Source organism: Lytechinus pictus, chromosome 3, assembly GCF_037042905.1.
Source record: "Lytechinus pictus isolate F3 Inbred chromosome 3, Lp3.0, whole genome shotgun sequence".
NCBI classification, from domain to species: domain Eukaryota; kingdom Metazoa; phylum Echinodermata; class Echinoidea; order Temnopleuroida; family Toxopneustidae; genus Lytechinus; species Lytechinus pictus.
The window spans coordinates 48,300,599-48,320,666 of NC_087247.1; the positions used below are offsets into that span (position 1 = coordinate 48,300,599).

At 35.3% G+C, this 20,068-nt stretch overlaps 1 protein-coding gene across 1 annotated transcript; it reads right to left on the reverse strand.

Annotated features, from left to right (window-relative positions):
- Nucleotides 1-5,213: 5,213 nt before the first annotated feature.
- On the reverse strand, nucleotides 5,214-16,634 carry LOC129255536 (GTP-binding protein 4-like). The gene is made up of 13 exons (XM_054893884.2): nucleotides 16,457-16,634; nucleotides 16,067-16,170; nucleotides 14,032-14,269; nucleotides 13,022-13,264; nucleotides 12,206-12,313; nucleotides 11,271-11,360; nucleotides 10,863-10,973; nucleotides 10,163-10,459; nucleotides 9,721-9,764; nucleotides 9,259-9,346; nucleotides 8,755-8,811; nucleotides 7,925-8,059; nucleotides 5,214-7,292 (listed from the first exon to the last, which is right to left on the reverse strand). The coding sequence occupies exons 1-13, from the start codon at nucleotides 16,532-16,534 to the stop codon at nucleotides 7,140-7,142; spliced, it is 1,746 nt and encodes a 581-aa protein (XP_054749859.2). The 5' UTR covers nucleotides 16,535-16,634; the 3' UTR covers nucleotides 5,214-7,139.
- Between the last annotated feature and the right edge of the window lie 3,434 nt (nucleotides 16,635-20,068).

Below are 20,068 nucleotides of genomic sequence, written 5' to 3' on the forward strand. Positions count from 1 at the left end.
GTATCACTGACAGAATACTAAAGTTTTCGCCAAATCTTGGATCAAATATGTCAAAAATTAATTCCAACTCACATCTAGATGTCACTCTGTGTGATATCCAACGTTTTGATGAACATATAGCAAGGCCCGAGCTTCTTCGGCGAAGTAAGTGGTTTTCCGAGACATGGACGCAGCCATCTTTGCTGAGATCGACTGCGCAACAGTCTGGAACTTGCTACACACCGATGCATGTCAATCGGTTTTTCTATATTATACTCAATAGGAGCATACACTTTTCTATGCAGATCTATGTAGCAGCCAACCTATACGGTAAGCACACGCAATATTACCACGGTAAATCATAGACAAGAGATACTATAGCGCAAAGAAAACGTACGGGCGGTTAAGGGCGGTTCAGTGTGTAATAGGAAGGGCGGTCTCGGGCGGTTCAGGTGCTAAAGGGTTAAGGTGCAATTTTCTAGCACAAACTGTATTTGAGAAGAAATCTAAATGCATATTTTTAGCACACTTGAGATAATTTTTCTCAGACACATTTAGGGTCATTGGTTGTTCTTGAGGTATAAGAGTGACTAACCTTTTCTTTATAATTGTTATTATATTTCCTCTTTGTCAGCAATCTTGTTACCAGTAGAGCAAATACAAGTTGATCACCTTAAGAATGTTTTAATCAAGATCATATGTTTATAAACATATATGATCAAGTGAAATGTTGACATTTTGCTCAAGTAATCTTTTTAATGCAAATTTTGTTTAGTGGCTCTAGTGCTGTAGTTTAATGGGAAAGTTTGTAGAAATGAGGTAACATCAGAATGAAGCATTCCCCTTCAAAAGACATTTGTTTAGATAGTATCTTGTACAATTTGTACTATTTTTGACATGAGAATGTATATGTGCAATATTTTATTCAGAATGTATTTATGGTATATAATAGAAACGTACTAGACATTAGGGTACATGTAGGATATACATTTACTTTGATATATGATGCAAATTGAGGAATATGTTGAGAATGCATGAGATATGTAGAATTATGTAAAATATAGCAGGATAAGGAAGATGTAGATAGTGCAGAATTCTTGGGATGATACAGGATATGAAATGTAGGATAACTCGCCAAGAGTGATTATTATAGAATGGAAAACTTGCCTTAATTTGTGAGTTTATGACATGATATGCAATACTATACATGTAACTCTGAAAAGTTGGTATAATTGCCAATCCTGTGATATGGAATCTTCCTTGGTTAATTTCGCTTGTGTTGATTATGTGAAGATGCAATTTGAGACATTAGCGTACCCTCCACACATCCATAGTCTTTGACTGCATGTAGTATGCTCCTTGAAGACATACCAATACTATCCTGATGGTGCTGTTGAGGGTAGTATGTCCCTATCATGGAATCGAGGAGATGCTGAATTGGTGTAGAACCATAGTGAGAAATAAGGGGAGTGAGAAAATTTGAGAGCAGTTGTGTAGAACAATTCTTGCCAAATGAAGACATCGTAGAAGATTTCTTGCATATCTCAAGCAACTGTTTGCATCAAAGAGATAACTTGTGTGGAGAAATGTAAAATTGTCAGTGGAATTGACAGAGGAAGCCATAATGTAATCGACTCACCTGTTCACATATTTCAAAATTGTGTATTGCATATAAGCATTAGATTGGACCAGCATTATTAGGATGGATACAGGCATTAAACATTGTGCAGAGTATTTTCCCTGTTGTAAGTAACACCTAGTATTGCATTTACAGCTCAAAGAGAAAAATAATGCAACTCATTCTCATTATTAAGAGTTATAAAAATATATGATGATCATGTGTGATAGTCTATGCAAAAGTGACATTAATGTATTAATATTTTAAATGTAAATAGCTTTTATATTTATATTTAATACTTAAATACTTAAACATATCTACCCTTAACACATCACTGCCAAACTAAATTAATTTATATGTCAACAATGTTTACTCTTGAGTTTCTGAAATAAGTTCATAAATTTTCTTAATCGGTATGGAACAAAAAAAGATGTATTTTAATTTTATTTACTCATGTATAAATTAAAATGTAGATAACAGGCCAAAATTTTACACCTGTCAATTATGGGGTTCTGTCTGATATTTCACCTGTTTCATAATTTTCAAATCTTATTTCTGAAGTGGACATTGTATTTGGCTGTGACTTGAGGCTTTTCTCGTTGTTGAGATGTCTCTGCAACTTTTCTTCAAGGTTATATTTGTTTGCAATGAATTGCTCGAAAATCAATGTTTCGTTTGCTAAAATGTTAGTCTCCAGGAAGGGCTTGATTAATGAAGACTTGTCACGCTAGCATTGCCCTAACTACCACATAACCTTGAATATATTCTCTGCATTGACCTCAGTCACAATTTTAACTAATTTAACACACACAACTTTTAATTTTTGTACATGAGTGTAGTAATTCAAAAGGGTGAATATTGAATGTTTGTGTATCAAGATATTGTGTAGCACAACTACATGTATGTACCTCTGGTTTATAGTTTTGTTCCTTAATTTATACTGAATCATGATACTTATGACTTCTAATCAAATTTGTAACAAGAAATCTGTATCCTTATTAGTTGCATCCACAACTATGCTCTCTGTAATGCATAATGAAATGCAGACAGTGCAAAGATTTGGTCTGCATACAGAAAGTTTTTTTTTCTTCTAAGATTACCTTAGCGATTCTATTTCAAAATCATAGAAAAAAAATCCCTTGACATATCTATTGACATTGTAGCCACTTACACTGGATTCCAGTATTGGTGAAACCATTTTTTAATAATCTCTCCATGTATTAAATTGAGTACCAAATAAATAAAGAGGCTTTAATAGGAGGAAATTATAATTTGTAAACAAATTTTCGGCATTACTCCTATGTGTTTAAGATAGCATGCTCGATCTTTAATGAAAATCATAAGTCAGAAAAAATTGAAACCAGTGGGATTTGAACCGGCCATCTACTGCTTTCCGGGCGGCGACTTAACCACCAGGCTATTCTGGTTCACAGCTAAATCACGATGAACTGGAAATCAAATACCCTCGATCCTCTTTTTTCTGACTCATTGATATGCAAATGCAGTCCGCCGTGGACATTAGATAGTAAATAAAGAGGCTTTAATAGGAGGAAATTATAATTTGTAAACAAATTTTCAGCATTACTCCTATGTGTTTAAGATCGCATGCTCGATCTTTAATGAAAATCATAAGTCAGAAAAAATTGGAACCAGTGGGATTTGAACCTGCCATCTACTGCTTTCCGGGCAGCGACTTAACCACCAGGCTATTCTGGAAAGCAGTAGATGGCAGGTTCAAATCCCACTGGTTCCAATTTTTTCTGACTTATGATTTTCATTAAAGATCGAGCATGCGATCTTAAACACATAGGAGTAATGCCGAAAATTTGTTAACAAAAATGAGTATACCCAGTTGTTGTGTGTCCGGACAGGTTGTGTGTCCGGACGATCAATTTTAGAAAGTCATTTGGAATAATTTACAAGCGAAGTTTCATCAATTTTTAGTACAAAATGTTAGGAAATATTATAGAGAACAAAACAAATGATGATTACAACTACTGAATTCATATTTTTAGTGTAATCCAAAGACAAAAAAGAAGGCTTGAAAAATATAAAGTGTCCGGGCACCCCACCCCCCATCCTACCAAATGTTATATTGACCAAAAATATAATGGTAATCATAAAGCATTTAATTCCACCGATGACATAATTACATGTCCTGGAGTTTTTTTTAATGTTTTATTACTGTATATGACATTCTGTTATTGATTTTTATGTAAATAGTCCATCCTAAACTCAGTTGAGGCAGAATTTAAAAACAGATTCATTGAAAGGGAGGAGAATGCATTGAATTATTCTAGTATATCTTGGAGTCATACAATTCATGAAATATCACTGAAGATAATTGGCATCCCTGTCTCAGTATTTTCCTTTTGATTCATTCCCATAACATGCAATCACCATTGCAATATAGTTGTCAAAATTTAACAATGAAGTCTAGCCTATATTCAGAGAATACTAGTTTGTACCAAATTTTATGAGCATCCTCCCAAACGAGAGGTAAAAAGATGCATTTTACGATAATTCTCCATCCGCCATTCAAATGTATCCTTTATGGCTTTGAACATGGGAAATAGTTGAAGATGCATGACTCCTTTCCATGTTGATGCATGTAATTATTTGAATTATGAAATGTTATTTTTAAGGATCCCTCTCCTACCCCACACTTCAAACCAGCTCTCATTTCTACCCCCTCTCCCAAACTAATTTTCAGGGTTTTCTTCCTCTTGAAGGGGATTTTTTTTCAATTTCATTGGTTGTATTGGATTTGATGTTGATTTTGAGCCTCATTTCTGGTAACTTTGCCATTCAATGGTTACTGACATGGTATCCTTGATTTTGATTGGCTGTTGAGTATTGTTACCATGGTAAATGGCAAGGGTACTAAATTGGCTTTATGCAACAGGCCCAGGGTTGGTGTTGTGGTTGGAACTAATGCCTCAACATCAACACTAAGCCTTCAACACCAAATATGTCATCACCTGTCGTATGTACGATACAAAATACTATCACTAACTCTGCTGCCCGATAGACAATGCTATGTATATTTGCATAAAAAATGTAAGTTATGTTGTTCATTACTAGATGGTGTACTGTATACTACTTAACAAACCACATTCTATCTCAAGTAAATGCATTCTACATCTAATATATGTCATCTATATTTAATAAACCTTTTGTCGATTACACTCCAATTATGTGTCATTTGACTTGTTCTTCAAGAGATGTATGAGCAAGTGAGAAACCCAGGTAACTGTCCTTTGAAGTCAATTCTCCTGGGACCACAGAACTCTTGCCAATTAAAGTAAAGGTTTCCATTAATTCCATGGTACAGAAATTAAACCATCCTTCCAAGAGTTTATGAAAAGAGAACCTGGGTGGTGTTTCACAAAGATTTAAGTATGACTTAAGTGTTGCTTTAAAATGCCTAGTTGTGTGAGTTACAAAAGGCATGACCGCATCGGTCAGATCATGTAAGAGGACGTGAACTACTGTGTAATAATAAGATTGCACATTGCAAATATTTGCATCGGCATTTTAGTGCAACTCTTAAAGTCATACTTTTTATAAGAGGTTCCATCCCATTTGAAAAAGTTTGACAAAATTCAACAATCTCTGAAGTAGTAGATGATAAAAGTTGTATTTCAACATAAAATACATGCAATATAAGCATCATACAATCGTAAACATCCTTGATTCAACGTTAAGTAATATGTAATACCTGTGGCACTATGAACCCAATGCTACCATTTTAATACAGGTTGTCAGTAGCTGTACATTATGTAATGTATCAAACTTTTGATACACATAAAATGCAAAAAAAAAAAAAAAAATCTTGAGTAAAGCTCAACAAGCTCTCAGAACTTAGAATCTAACCTCGGATCATAAATGAACAAAAATATAATGCTGCCCTTATTCAAAGATTTCCTTTGTCAGTGGACAAAATAAATAGAGCAATCTGATTTACTGGGTCTCCTGAAAGGAACAGAAACACTAACTTAAAAATAGTGTTTAGTTTTTTACTACTTATCAAATAAAAATATTGGAGCTAAAAATATCAACACAACAATTGAAATTAATAAAAGGCAACACCAGTCATAAGATGTTGGGCTGTACAAATAAATATCGACCATAAAAGAAAATAAATGAAAGTTGATGATTTTAAAATATTGAATATCTTTTCTTTTCCTTTGTCCAAAATGTATGGAGATGATCTTGATATACATTCTTCCCAAATCATTTCTGAACATACTTTAAATAATAAAAACTCCATACAATACATTTCATTTTTTCTTCAGTAATGGACTGAAATACTATAAGGAAAATTTAATGTCATGATAATACATTCCTCTAAATATCAACAGCATAAAAATTCATATCACTTTTTAAATTCTCCTCCATGAAGAGAAACTTCTGTACAAAATGTAAGCGGGTCAAGCAACATCCACAAGCTGAGGGATAAACCTTTCTCGTGGTCCCCATATAAAAGCAAATAAAGACCTGATCACATGACGAAAATGGGAGATTTTGATGCAGTACAAAGCAAAGTGATGACAAAAATCCCAAAGGTTTAACCCTCAGTGAGGGCATACTTTCTTACATCTTGCAAAAATTATTTAAAATGTCTTATTCAAATTATGACAAACTCTTGTCTTCAAGACGGCACAGGTGTTTAACCAAGCATATAAAGTACACATGACCTGCCGTGACATTTGGTTGACTGTTTAAGCTGAATGGTATTGATAAAGATCCTTTTAAAAAATTACACCATACAAAGTTGACAACTTTGAAGGATGTGATGGAAGTGCAGATAAATCTGAGGCTCAGATCTCAAACAGAAGAACAAGTCAACTGGCAGCAAGAAATAACTTATTTTTCAAGAGTTATGTTAACAATACTGAATACCACAGTAATGCAACTGATGAATCTTTGTTGTTACTGGTTAAATGCTACAGAGTTGAGTAACATGAACACCAACTATCTCTTATTGACGGTCAAATACCCTTCTCTGAATGATATCTTGTGTAATGTAAAGAAGCTATTATACATCATTAAGATGTAACCCATTTAGGCTTTCATTATATCATATCATATCTTGGTCTGCAATTGTACCCTACACTTTCATAAATATGGATATGATTTTTTTTTCTTGGGAGAAAATGTACTTTTTAAGGCAATGACACAAGGAAGCACCTAAATCAACCAAAGTAATACACTTCATTGCATACTCTTTAGAATAGCTTGAATCAGATCTCCATCAGATTAAGAAGCATACAAAGAAGCTTGTTGCCTATCATTTCTACCCAAAAGATGTGTGATTCATAGAGCCCAGGGCTGAACTTGGAAAAAGAACAATCTTCGATCTTTTATTTTTAAATAAATTTTACAGTGAAAATAGAATTTAATCATTGGTTTATTTCAATTATACGAAAAGTTCAGTGTTATATCATGCTGACCATAATATATACATGTGAAACTACATCATGTCAATGGAAGAAATATATAATATTCAGTTGAAATCCTAATGTGGTTGTTATTCCTCTCATCGCCTGCTTGTGGATCCACCCTTTCGCTTTCCAGCAAACAAGTGTTTAGGCATCTTGGTTGGAATCTTACGATCGGCTTCACCCTTCTTGGCGTTCATGTTCATCTTGCGTTGGGACACCTTGGATAGGGTACGCACCTTCTTACGCTTCTGTATGAGTGTGTGAGAGAAAGAGAGAATGAAAGATGAAAAGAGCCATGGTAGCAATAATAAAGAAAAGAAAAAGACAAAGATTGTGAATAGAGAGTAAGAAATAGAAAGGAGAGAAGAGTAAGTCATTAATCATTACCATGTATGTATTGTATACGGTGTAGTCAACTTTAGTATTGATTTATTTCTCAATAACCTACACTATCTTCAGAAAACAAATCCAGTTATTATAATGCATCAATTGAGCATGTACAAAATGTGCACACTTTCCCCCATTAGTTGCATAGAATTATATAGTGTTCATGTGATGTAACAAATTAGTTTGCAGTGCAAAATTCAAGTCATAATACTTTTTAAAAGCATAGACTTCAATCTTATATTAGGAAGAAAATCTAGAATGCCAACACTATTTAGCCGAATAATAACTCATTACATTAATTTCTCAGCCAAGCAAAATATCCACTAAAATATCAATCAGCTAAGTGTAATATAAACATTGGCCCTTTAAAACTTCTTTAATTCAAAATGATTCTCTGATATGTCAACGCGAAACTGTTGATTCATACTATGGTAATAACATAAAAAAAGACCAATAGTAGAAAATAAGTAACATAAAGAATATGATTTCGTACCTCCACATCTCTGATTCCAGATTCATCTCTTGGTGTTCTCATGCTACTGGTTGCACGTCCAGTGGAATCTGTGCGGCGTTTCTTGACCAATGGAGCGCGACTGCTACTCCTTCCACGATTCTGGCTAAAGTTATCCTGTGAATAAAACAAGTTTTATTACATCTTGGGCGCTTTCAGATGCCACTCGGGAGATCAGTAAAAAGTCAGTCACATATTATCGTCATTTGGGATAAAATTGCAAATAACAGGTGATCAGTACCACGTTATTCAGACATTATCACCTCTTACAATAGGTAGCACACTTTATGATTCTCTTCAACAGAACTTGTGATGCATCGCAATGCACATTGCAATTGATCATTTGGATGTTATCGATTGCACAAACATGGCCACAAGTGGTAACAGGTTTAGAGTAGTGATCAATTACTTCTGGTGTTAAAAAGATTATTCCGATGTGATCTATCACCAGTGGTGATTGCTTTCAATTGTGATTGGCAATAACATCTGGAAGGGAGAGGGGGCTCAAAGAATAAATGTTCTCTTTTGCTATTGAATGAAAGCTAACTAAAACAAAGTATAAATAGGTCTCACAAGAATCCGGTTTGATCCAGAGGATTCAAAGTATTCACCAACCCCACAACCTACAGCCAAATTTATAGAGCAATGTCCCCCTCCCCAAAGGGCATTACAATTCCAGCACAAGAGTCTACACTTCAAAAGAAATCGTTTATCAATCAAGAAATTAAGCTTAAAGTGCATCACTATTGATATTTTCTCCATGTGGATGTAAAAAGCCTACAAAAAAGAATGCCACTTAATAATCTGCTTACCCCTGAAATTTCCACACCCAACTCAGTCATCTCACTCTCAAACCGTTTCCTTTTAATCTGTTACGGGAAGAAAAATAGAGAAATCATTAAGAAACATAATATAATTCAACAAAAACTAAGTGAAAATGTATTATGAATATGTTGTGAAAGTTTAGAGCAAGTAGTTTCAGTGATAGCCCTCTAAATCACAATGATTTAACACACAAAAGGGTATGTAATTTGCAACATTAGCGGGACTGACTGTAACAAGACCTGTGAATTGAAAATCCTATAAGACATTACAATAGAAAGCCAGTTAAAAAGTCCAATGTTTCCACTATTACTCTCATGGTATGAAAACTGCGATATCCTGGTTTAGAGTATCAATTATCTCAACAATTAAAGAAATCCCTGTTTAGGGTCGGCAAATCTGGGACATCTGATCACCCCCCCCCCGACCCGTCACCTGACAGCTAATATACAAAACCAGAGAATGAGGTTGCTTTGTTCAATATGTGTTCTTACCCCTTCAGTCTTCCTAACAATAGAAGGATGTCTGATCCTCTTCTTCTCTCTTGATTCCATCTGCATTAGGATCTTCTTGTCACGGATCCTGAAAATAAAATAGTGATATCATATCTTGAATGTCAATGATAACAGTGAATGAAGATGAAAACCTCCCAATATCTTTTCCATAATCTATCGTTTACCCGAGTGGAAATTGAAATGACAATATTGTCATTGTGATTATGGATTGTGTCTAAAATAATTATGACCATTGTGATTGAATTAACAATTCAAATTTTCTACCAAAATAATGGGGAGGTTAACCACAACAGATTAGAAATGAACATGCCTGTAATTAAAAAATCGTATCCAATCTTTTAATAAAAAATAAGTCAGCTCTATATTTTCTACAAAGTCTTTCCTACTCTCATATTCATTGTATGAACAAAATAAAATGTACAGCTAAATGATTTTACTCACTTCTTTGCAGTAATCCTGATTTCCTTCATCTCTTCATCCTCTGACTGTAACAAAAACAAGCAAACCAAATAATGATGATGACAAACAACAACAATAATAATAGGCATTAATAATCAACTCGGCTTACGCTCAAGCAGCCAATCCCTGTGCTGATTTCATTCTAGATATTGAGTCTACCAATTTACCTAACGTGAGTTAAAGATTTTGCCACTTTGGGTCTAGTATCAAGGTACAAGTGAACCTTATCTAATGAGTATCGTTTTGTTGGAAAGGAGTGCCCGTTGTATTTCAATGACAAAAATTCATAAACTCCAGCTGCTCATAAAGCTCTGTATCGCTTACATTAAAGTTACAATATCACTTTCTTGCATTTGTCAACCGAAAACATACCCAAAATCAGTATGGTAAGTGAATGCAAATGGCAAAGCAAGATGAGACTCACCGATTCTTCATTGTCATAGACACCAGCAGCCTCTCTCATTGCCTCCTCCTCTTCTAGCTCAGCAAGCTTAGCATCAATATCAGGATCCACAAAGTCAGCAATGTTCTTACCCATCCAGAGCTCTGGGATGATATCAGTCTTCTCTTCTTCATTCTTAAGATCCCATTCTCTATGCAGCTCTAGGACGAAGTCATCTCCTAGTTCAAGCTCTTCATCTCTGAGAGAACGTTTCTTGCGTTCGGTCTCCATAGCATTCTTGCGGGCTACCACAGCAGCAGGAATGCAGGGCGGTCTTGCCTGTAGACGGCAATGCAGATATAAAATATAATTAAATAAAGGGAAATCTATCTGTTAAGCTCATTCAAGTGACCCCCCCCCCCAAAAAAAAAAAAAAATTGAATAGGAAATATACAATTGCACTTAATCTTCTTCATTAATGAGAAATCAAATTATTTACTCTCAAGCAAGAAAAAGAAAGGGGCCGAGGGCAATTTAGCCTTAGAAATAGAATTGTCCAAAATAGAGGCCAGAAAGCTACAAAATAACCCCATAACCCCTGTGCATTTAGAAAGAATCGAAGCAAGAAAACTATCCTGTACAAAAATTTAATTTCTTCCTAAAGTACAGCTACCAGTATGTATGACTTTGATGGATGGTTTGCAAACTAGTCTCACTAAAAGGAACAGGATTAACAATGTACCTTTTCATCTCTTGGAGTAGGCATAGCAATGTGGAGGCGATTGAGAACATCATTGACCTTACGACCTTTCATCTTCATATCAACCCTTTGTAAGAGGAGTCTGTCACAGGCCTGCACAAAAATAGTGAAAAGTAAAAGGATGACTTCAATAAGGTTACACAGGATTGCCTAATGTCTTTTGATCACAAAACTTAATTCCACTCTTGATAATTGACAACACTTGCTACACAGTAAACACTAATGGTGTCACTTTCCCTAAAAGCTGATGCTATGCAGTTGCTAAGCCAGATATCATAACATAGTAAAAACATAATTAGCCAATCAAGACAAATATTTGAACCATGGAGTGTGTCAGGTTGATATTACAGTTTGGATTTTGTTTGAAATTCTTGATGATTATGATTTTACCTCTGTTTTGACCTGCATGATACCATCCTCTGTGACTGTGCTTGTTTCTATTACATTAACTCCATCAGATTCTACTTTCTTGAAGAATTCCTGTGAGCAAGGGAGTAAAAGAAAGACAAGGAGACAGAGAGGGAGACAGACAGTGACAAATAGAGAGAAAGGGGGATAAAAGGATTTTACTTTCAACAACAAAAAACAATACAATACACTCTGAATACTATTTTATCATAATTGAACAATTTTTCAAAGTACCGACCATGAGTGAAACAAAACAAAAAAGGAAAGGTATGAACAAAGACAATTTCACTGTCACTGTCTTAGTAGTTTATCAATAGTTCAAGTCCATTTTAAGCATCATGACAGCAAATTTGAACTTAAGATGACTCTTCAGCGAAATTGTACATGAAGCATACACTTACATTGCAGTATTGTAACCGTAAATATCCCTTCATAGCCAATACTAATATGCCTTGAAATTTCTGCGACAGTCCTTGTTATCTGCATTTGAATATTGTTACAATTGTATACTTAACAAAGGTTTTTGCTTTGCAAATTGATCAACCGATATTTATAATTTTTCATTTCTTCCACAATTTAATTGGGCACACTAAAATAAAAACCACTGTTGTACTTGAATAATATCCATAAAATAGTTTTATTTTTTATTTATTTGTTGTTGTTGTCATTTTGCCTACGACGAAGATTCTGCTAGGATCGAAAGCTTAGGCCCCTTTTGACTTTCTAATAAAATAATTTACCAACATAAAGCAGCACAAAGACTTCAGCAAGACAGCAATTTCAATATTTTCCCACTTAAATTAATACTACCATTGCTAACCATGAGCAACCATGCAGTGAATAGAGAAGTTGCTCTATGAGTATTGTCATAGCACATGTATGCAAAACATATTACTGTTTGCTATCTATGAACTCACCTTCTGATCATCCCTTAGATCTTTGATCTGGATTATATCTGTCTTGTTTGCTACAATAATGAGAGGTTTGTTGGCAAACAAGGGACGTATACTCTCAAATAACTCCACCTGTAGACAAGAAAGACATTTCAACATAGACAAGAGTAAGTTCATCTCTAAATTTATCTCTTTCTCTACACCAATTGATTTCCACAAACTATTCAACTTGAAAGCCATTCTCAAATGCAACACTGAAATATTTTGGATGCTAAATTTTATTAACATTTTCCAATAAGTACATTCCGAACTAGAGGTAAATCATCAATAAAATTAAGTTTCTAAAACATCTACTATGCAATCTACAAAATTCTTTCAATAAAATGAATCTGTCATCAAAATCCTTACATAAGGCTCAGAATTTTATATTAACATATATATTTATACACAGAGGCATGCTAAGTTTAATGTTAACCTAGTAGTTTTGGTGTTGGGTCAATGTTTACATCAGATCAGTACCAAATAGATGGTCCGAGGATTTATCTCACTAGCAACTGAGCTATGAATAATATGATTTTATAATTTTGTAAACTACAATTAGGCGTTGGAGCTTGGGAATGCTAGTGTCAACACCAACACTGAACTTTAAATCATCCAATAAAAAATCTGTAAACATCAATAAATAATTTTTTGTTCAGAGGTCATCTTGAGGTTACATATCTCTCTCTCTCATTTTTATGTTTTCACTAAACCAATCACATATTCGAAAGTCACATAGCCACGGTCTAAGAGGGTAATCTGATTTCCAAGCATATAGGCGAGTACGAGAACCAAATATACCTGTTCTTCAATTGAATGTCCACACTGTTCTGATACATCCATGATATAGAGAACTGCTGCCCTCAGATGTGCTAGTGCTGTGATAGCTTGCATCTCAATAGTGTTCCTATCCTCAAGGGAATGATCTAGGATACCAGGGGTATCAACCACCTGCCAACGAAGATACCGGTAGTCCATATGACCCACAAAGAGAGACTTGGTGGTGAAGGCATACGGTTGGACCTCTACATCAGCTCTTGTCACCTGGCATGCGAAGTGGAACACCATATATGGGAAGATCATAATTTTTAAGTCAACATTTACTTCAAAAATATATCACTCATACTACACTAAAAAGTGGAATTGAAGTGCAATCAGAGTTTGATAGAGTGTATCGTGGGGGCGTCGTGGTCTAGTGGTTACGACTCACGTCTTTCAATCAGGTGGACGTGGGTTTGAATCTCAGACATTGTGCCGAACTCAACCCAGGTGAGGTGAATGGGTATCCAGTAGGATTTATTCCTTGAATGCTTTAGCACCTATACGGCGGCTCAGCTACAGACGGGTAATAATATACCAAGTATCAAGCGCAGTAGTATATATGCAATTATATTTGCTACGCTATATAAATGGAACATATTAATTATTATTATTATTATCTTTCACCCAGCCAGCGACAAGGGAGACAAGATCTTTTCCTAACCTAGTAGTACTAACAGCATTGCCATAGACATGATTGAATAAACTGACTGAATTCTATACAAGTTACCTTTGACCTGCTTAAACAACAATCTAAATAACTCTTACAATCTGGTTTCAAAACATACTATGCATAAATGTAATGTAAGTTTCAATCTATGTTATAGTAGATGTAGTAATCAAAGGTTGAATTGGGTTTTGTCTCCATGGACAAGGGTGGTGTGATTTACCTCACACTAGAAGAAACTGCCCAATTACTTTTTTCTTCTGCTATGCATAAATGTAATTTTCAGCCCCCCCCCCCCATAGTTATAAAATACATATGAACACACCTTATTCATGAAGCTTGACTTGCCTACGTTTGGAAAACCACAAAGTAGGAGTGTGCGTGTGTTTGGATCTATAGAGGGCAGCCTTGACAAATGCTGCCTGACCTGCTCCAGGTACTCCAGACTCTGTCCTTGTCTCTTCATGATGGTGCACATTCTTCCCATCCCAGCTCTTTTCAACTGCTTGCATCGGTACAAGGAATCACCGTACTTCATCAATCTGCAATAATCTCTAGCAACACTGGAGAAAAGCACATGGCAGTGTGAAACAAAATACAGTAGTGTGAATCATAAATCATTTTGAAAAGAAAAAATAATAGCAAATTCAACAGGGCTAATAATTAGGAAAAATCATTTATGATGACTATAATAAATCAGTCACACAATCTTTTTAATGATATCTTTATGATAGCATTCAGAGCAGAAATTCAGGTCTTTTCAGATTCCAGAATAGATTTGTTCATTTCTATGGAAGAAAAAAATAAATACAAACTGTTCCTTGTATTACTAGAAATCCATATGGTATTACTGAAATGTGATTGGCTTGAGATAGCACAGCAAATAATTTTGGCAAGATTCAGTCAACTCTATATTAGTTCTCTTTGATTATTTCATACGACGTATAATATGAAAGATTCTCAGTATGATAAGCTCTCCCAACCATTGTGCAAATTGTTATATATAGCCATGACCATTGGATATAGCAACTATTTTTGCATGGCCTTTTGTGTATAAATTTCCATAGGCCAAGATGCACAAGAAGTAAGGCATTTAAGTGCTACCTGCATTGGATATTTTGACTGTGCTTCATGTTTGTGATAGATGTCCAATCTAAACAGGTTACTAGGTTCCGTTAATTTGTATCCATTATACAGTGTGTATCAAAAACACACTTTGAAAAATTCCTGGGAATTAAAAAATATACAACATGTGGGTAATTTTTCACATATAATCTTGGGTTTGGGTCTCATCTATCCAATAAAAGTTAAAGTTTTTATAGAATGTTACACTTGAGTGAGCACTGTCCATTTTTGTAAAGCTCTCAGAAATCTGTTTGCGCAGAAATGCTTGTTTTCACGCTGTGTCAAGGGGAAAGGGCGAAATCAAACTTACCCTGCGAAACATTTCTCATACAATTCCCTTGCACTTTTAGTCAATTGAAATAAAACAGATACATTCAAGCATTTTGTAACAACTTTGCCACCGAAATTGAAATTTCAATACTTAGTAAGCACAACCTTTACCCTTTTTGTGCCAGCTGGATCTGAGGACATAACTGAATCAGAGCAAAAGTTTATATCAGACATCTCCAGCATTTTACCACGAAGTTTTTATCATTTAAAGTGGGTTTACATTTCATTTTTTTATTTAATACGTGTTTCTCCACACTTTTCCCAAGCTTGACAATGATTAACAAAATGAAAATCATGCCTAAACCATTTTATGTAAATCACAGCTCAGTGTAAAGCAAATATTGTCACGATGGCCTCGGTGTGTTGGGGAGTGGGGTGGGGCGCAATGCACTCTTCGAAGTGTTTTGGGCAAGGAAACAAGTTTAAAAAGGTAAAAGATATCTTCAAATCAATTTTACTAGCTAAATTCCACGTGTTCTTCATTATTAAGGTTACTTTTATTCGCATAACTATTTCAAAGTTCTGCGCAAATCATTTTTCACTAACTTTTCAAAAGTAAGTGGTGCTCACTCAAGCGGAAATATTTTTCTACAGTTATATCGTCATTTGCTTAAATGGATCTGTACTAATGTTAGAATGTGAACATATCTTCAGGATATTACAAATGTATAATTTTACACGGTTTTTTCTAAGTGTAAACTTTTTTTGATACACACTGTATAGTGCATGCTTACCATGAATTATACCTCATCTCAGGCTAAGGTCTTGGTAACATACAAAATCCACTTTAAAAAATTATAAATCTGTAATTTACCATTTTGCAATACATATACAGAATATCAAATTCACTACAATGTTTAGTACATTACACATGTTTACTATAAAGAATCAACTTGAGTACTTACTTGTCAATGAGATGCAGGGCTGTGTTAATCTGACCCAAGGCAAGCTTGTAATGATCTTTGTCATAGAGAACATTCATCAGATCAGCATAGAATGGATGGACATCCTGTGTGGGGTGGAGGTGTATAGATACTTAATATGGACCTGTTTTCATTAGAGGTACAATTGATTCAATCATACTAAAAAAAAGGAAACCTACAACACCATCACCATCATCATACATTTTAGTTCAAAGTGCTACATCTAAATATGACTATCACTACTGCATACTATGGCAATTCAACTTCCTTTTGTTTATATATAGTAAATATATAAGATATCAATAGACAAGTCCGTATCAAATTAAAGTAACAGTGTATATCATAACACTTAAATACATTTCTCCCACTCACTTCTAACTTGGGAAAATCCTGGATAATCTGTTGAAGTTTGTCATGGTAACTCTGCTGTGTAAACTTGATTTTTCTCATGTAAAATTGTCGTATCCTGCTGATCTTATAATGCTTGTGGACAACTGTTGGAGTCTTCCGTTGGGTCTTTGATAGCACAATATCAATAAAGTCCTAAAATGCAAAATAAAAAAAAGATTTCATCAAAGATCAAAATGTTTAATACACATTTTCTGCTTTTACATACCATGAGCTTGAATTCAATGATATAAAATATGCACATATATCTATACAAAAATAGACTACATGTACTATGTTCAGTCCTCAAGAGCTACAGTTATTAATAAAAAAAAATAACTACAATTTTAGATAGCAGAAATTGCATTATGTGAAAGTGTTACAGTGCAGTGGTTCTGTTTGATTTGATTTTATTTCATTTTATTTTATTCACCAATATAAAAATAAAAAATAAAGATTTCTGAAGATGTAAAATTAGATTGCAAGTTTCTTGCAAATACCTCTCTCTTGACCGATCGATCGAGAGAGATAAAAAATAAATAAAAGCCTAGCTAAGCACTAGTAACACGAGCTGTTTATGTTTAGTTCATGGGCGCCCTCGTGCACGTTTGTATTAGTTTACAAAGAATTGAAAGAAATACAAAAACAGAAGGAAATAATATGGAGATATACAAGAAGAAAAAATTGACTGTATCATTATCCTGGTATTTATTTCAATTTTGATTACTTTATAGACGAGGTCCCATAGAATTGAATATTGTAAAATGATTGTTGTGAGTCGCCGTGTCGACCGACCTGGACTGAAAAACAACATTGCTGGTCTTTGCTGGGCAGCCTGGGCTAGCTAGCGCGCGCTGAGGCTCCAATAAGAGGAGTTAATTGCGTAATGCTTTCAATTTCGAGATCAGAACGGACCCATTTCGTGGTACAAAGTCACCCCAAAAAACATTTTCTCTCCGGAATAAAAGGCGAATTTGCAAATTGTAAGTAAATTCACTCTAAGCTAGGTTAGTAGTTGGCATATATTTTCCTGATTTGAGCCTGTATAGTGTGGGGATTGCATAAATAATATAACTACAATTTTAGATAGCAGAAATTGCATTATGTGAAAGTGTTACAGTGCAGTGGTTCTGTTTGATTTGATTTTATTTCATTTGATTTTATTCACCAATATAAAAATAATATAAAATTACAATAACCCGCACCCGTTGCGGTACGGGTTAACCTGCCGGTATGCCCCCGGTCGCGGGTTGGGCCGAGTTCATTCTCAAACCCGCAGACCATCATACGAAAAAAAGGGAGAAGTAACGACGCATAATAAAAACATTAACAATGAAAATTGAGTTAGGATCATGTGCTTCTTACGTGGCGGATTCTTTTAGAGACGTAGATATTTCCTTTAAAAAAATGCCGGCATATTTTTGTCTTGTGAACAGTGAACAGGACTGAGACAGTTCGACATAATACATCGAGTTGCTCTTTCAAAGGAGCGCCAGTGCAGCGCAGTCAGAGAAAGGAATGTTTTACGACTGGGAGAGGGGGAGAGAGAGAGAGAGAGAGGGGAGGGGATGTGTTCGGAGAATGTAAACAGATGCCAGAATACATTGCGTAATCATGTCTGGCAAGGAGCGAGTAATAGGCCACGTGGCAGAGAAAGGGATGCTTTATGACTTGGAGTGGGGCGAGTCAAGCCTGTTTCCACGGCAACGCTCGCTGTTTGAGCTCGAGGGATTTGCGGTGAACGGCAGTGAGACAGTTGTTTCAACCGTTTCATTTTTCAAAGATAAATTGACTGGCGGGTTAAAACCCGACGGGTCAGCGGATCCCGTTTGCAAATTATTGGATTATACGGGACGATACGGTTCGGGTTTTCACTTGCGGGTTACAACATTAATAATACATGTATAATACATAACAACTGCATCGCGCGATTCAATATACATGTAGCAGCAGTGCTGACTTTGAAAACTACCCGTACTATAAAATAATTATTCACAAAAAACACCATTCATATAATGATACAATACTACGTTCATTGACAATAAATTACATTTGACCTTGATCATGCTACCTTAGACTTGTCAGTAATACTTGATTACCCCTATAAAGGCTATATCCACATTTTATAAACTATATCTTGAAAGTTATGATAATAATCTAATAATTACCTCCAGAATGGCCAAAGCTCATTGACCATAAATGACCTTTGACTTTGGTCATGTGACCTGTAACTCACATGAGATGTTCAGTGATATTTGATTACTCTATGTCCAAGTTTTATGAACTAGATCCATACACTTTTGGAGTTATGATGGTTATTCAACAATTACCCCCCAACATGGCAACAGTTCATTGACCTTTGACCTTAGTCATGTGACCTATAACTTGCACAATATGTTCAGTATACAAATAATGAATGTTTATGAGTTCAATGGATAGAATACTTCATGAGGTGAAAGATGAAAGAGTTGAATGGATCATTCATTTCATCTTTCACTGAATGAAGTATTCTGTCCATTGCACGAATGAAGGAACATTCATTATTTGGTTTATATGACACTTAAAACTAGATTATTTTCATAGGAAATTTATCAATTTCAATGCAAAATATGATCATGCAGTATGAGCTCGGTCTGTTGATTGTCGATTATGTTGAGTACAATGCGTGCGTGCAATGGACAAAATCGTATGGATCCTAAATTGCACGGTCGATGACATCATTGTAAAATGGTCCGAATGATCGATATCAAACAACCAATCAAATGCTTAGGATCTATCTAGGTGTCATAACGAAACTTGATTACTTTCATGTCCAAGTTTTATAAATCAGATCCATAAACTTTCAAAGTTCATGATGGTAATTCAACAAATACCACCAACATGGCCAAAGTTCATTGACCTTTGTCATGTGACCTGAAACTCGCACAGGATATTCAGTGATACTTGATTACTCTTATGTCCAAGAGGCTGTTCTCACTACGTTCCTAAAACTAGTTTACTGGAAACTAGTTTAGTGGAAACTAGTTTAACGCGTAGTGAGAACGGTCGAAGCGGTCTTGGAAGCGATTTTCCAAACCAGTTTGGAAAACCACCTCGCGATGTAGTTTTCAAGATCGCTTTGCCTCGTTAAACTGGTTTTAGCGTAAGTGAGGACACAACCGTTCTTCGGGAAGCGATCTTTGCACATTTTGAGCGCGCTACTCCACACGACAGGTGTAGAATGCCTATGCTGCGGTTTCGAATTTCGCGCGAAACGTGTCACCCCACTGAGAGCATTTCCACAGCAACAAGAGCGCTTTACATGAAGTGATTTTGAAAACCACTTTCGTGTGATCAAGTGGGAACGCTAGCAAAGCGATCTTCCAAAGTGGTTTCCTGAATCGGTTTCCAGTAAACTAGTTTTAGAAAGCGTAATGAGAACGGCCTCCAAGTAATATGAATCAGATCCATAAACTTTCAAAGTTATGATGGTAATTCAACAAATACCCCAAACTTGGTCAAAGTTCATCGACCCTAAATGACCTTTGACCTTGGTCATCTGAAGGAGCGAGGGGTTGACCCCATGTAACACCAACCCCCCCCCCCCCCGCCTTGTGT

Bases quoted from the DNA above. Each gene is read 5' to 3' on its own strand.
- LOC129255536 (XM_054893884.2), bottom strand. From the start codon at position 16,534: ATGAGAAAAATCAAGTTTACACAGCAGAGTTACCATGACAAACTTCAA. The intron at 14,270-16,066 runs GTAAGTACTCAA...GCTTTTCTCCAG, and splicing joins GCCCTGCATCTCATTGACAA to TGTTGCTAGAGATTATTGCA. The intron at 7,293-7,924 runs GTACGAAATCAT...ACACTCATACAG, and splicing joins CTGGAATCAGAGATGTGGAG to AAGCGTAAGAAGGTGCGTAC.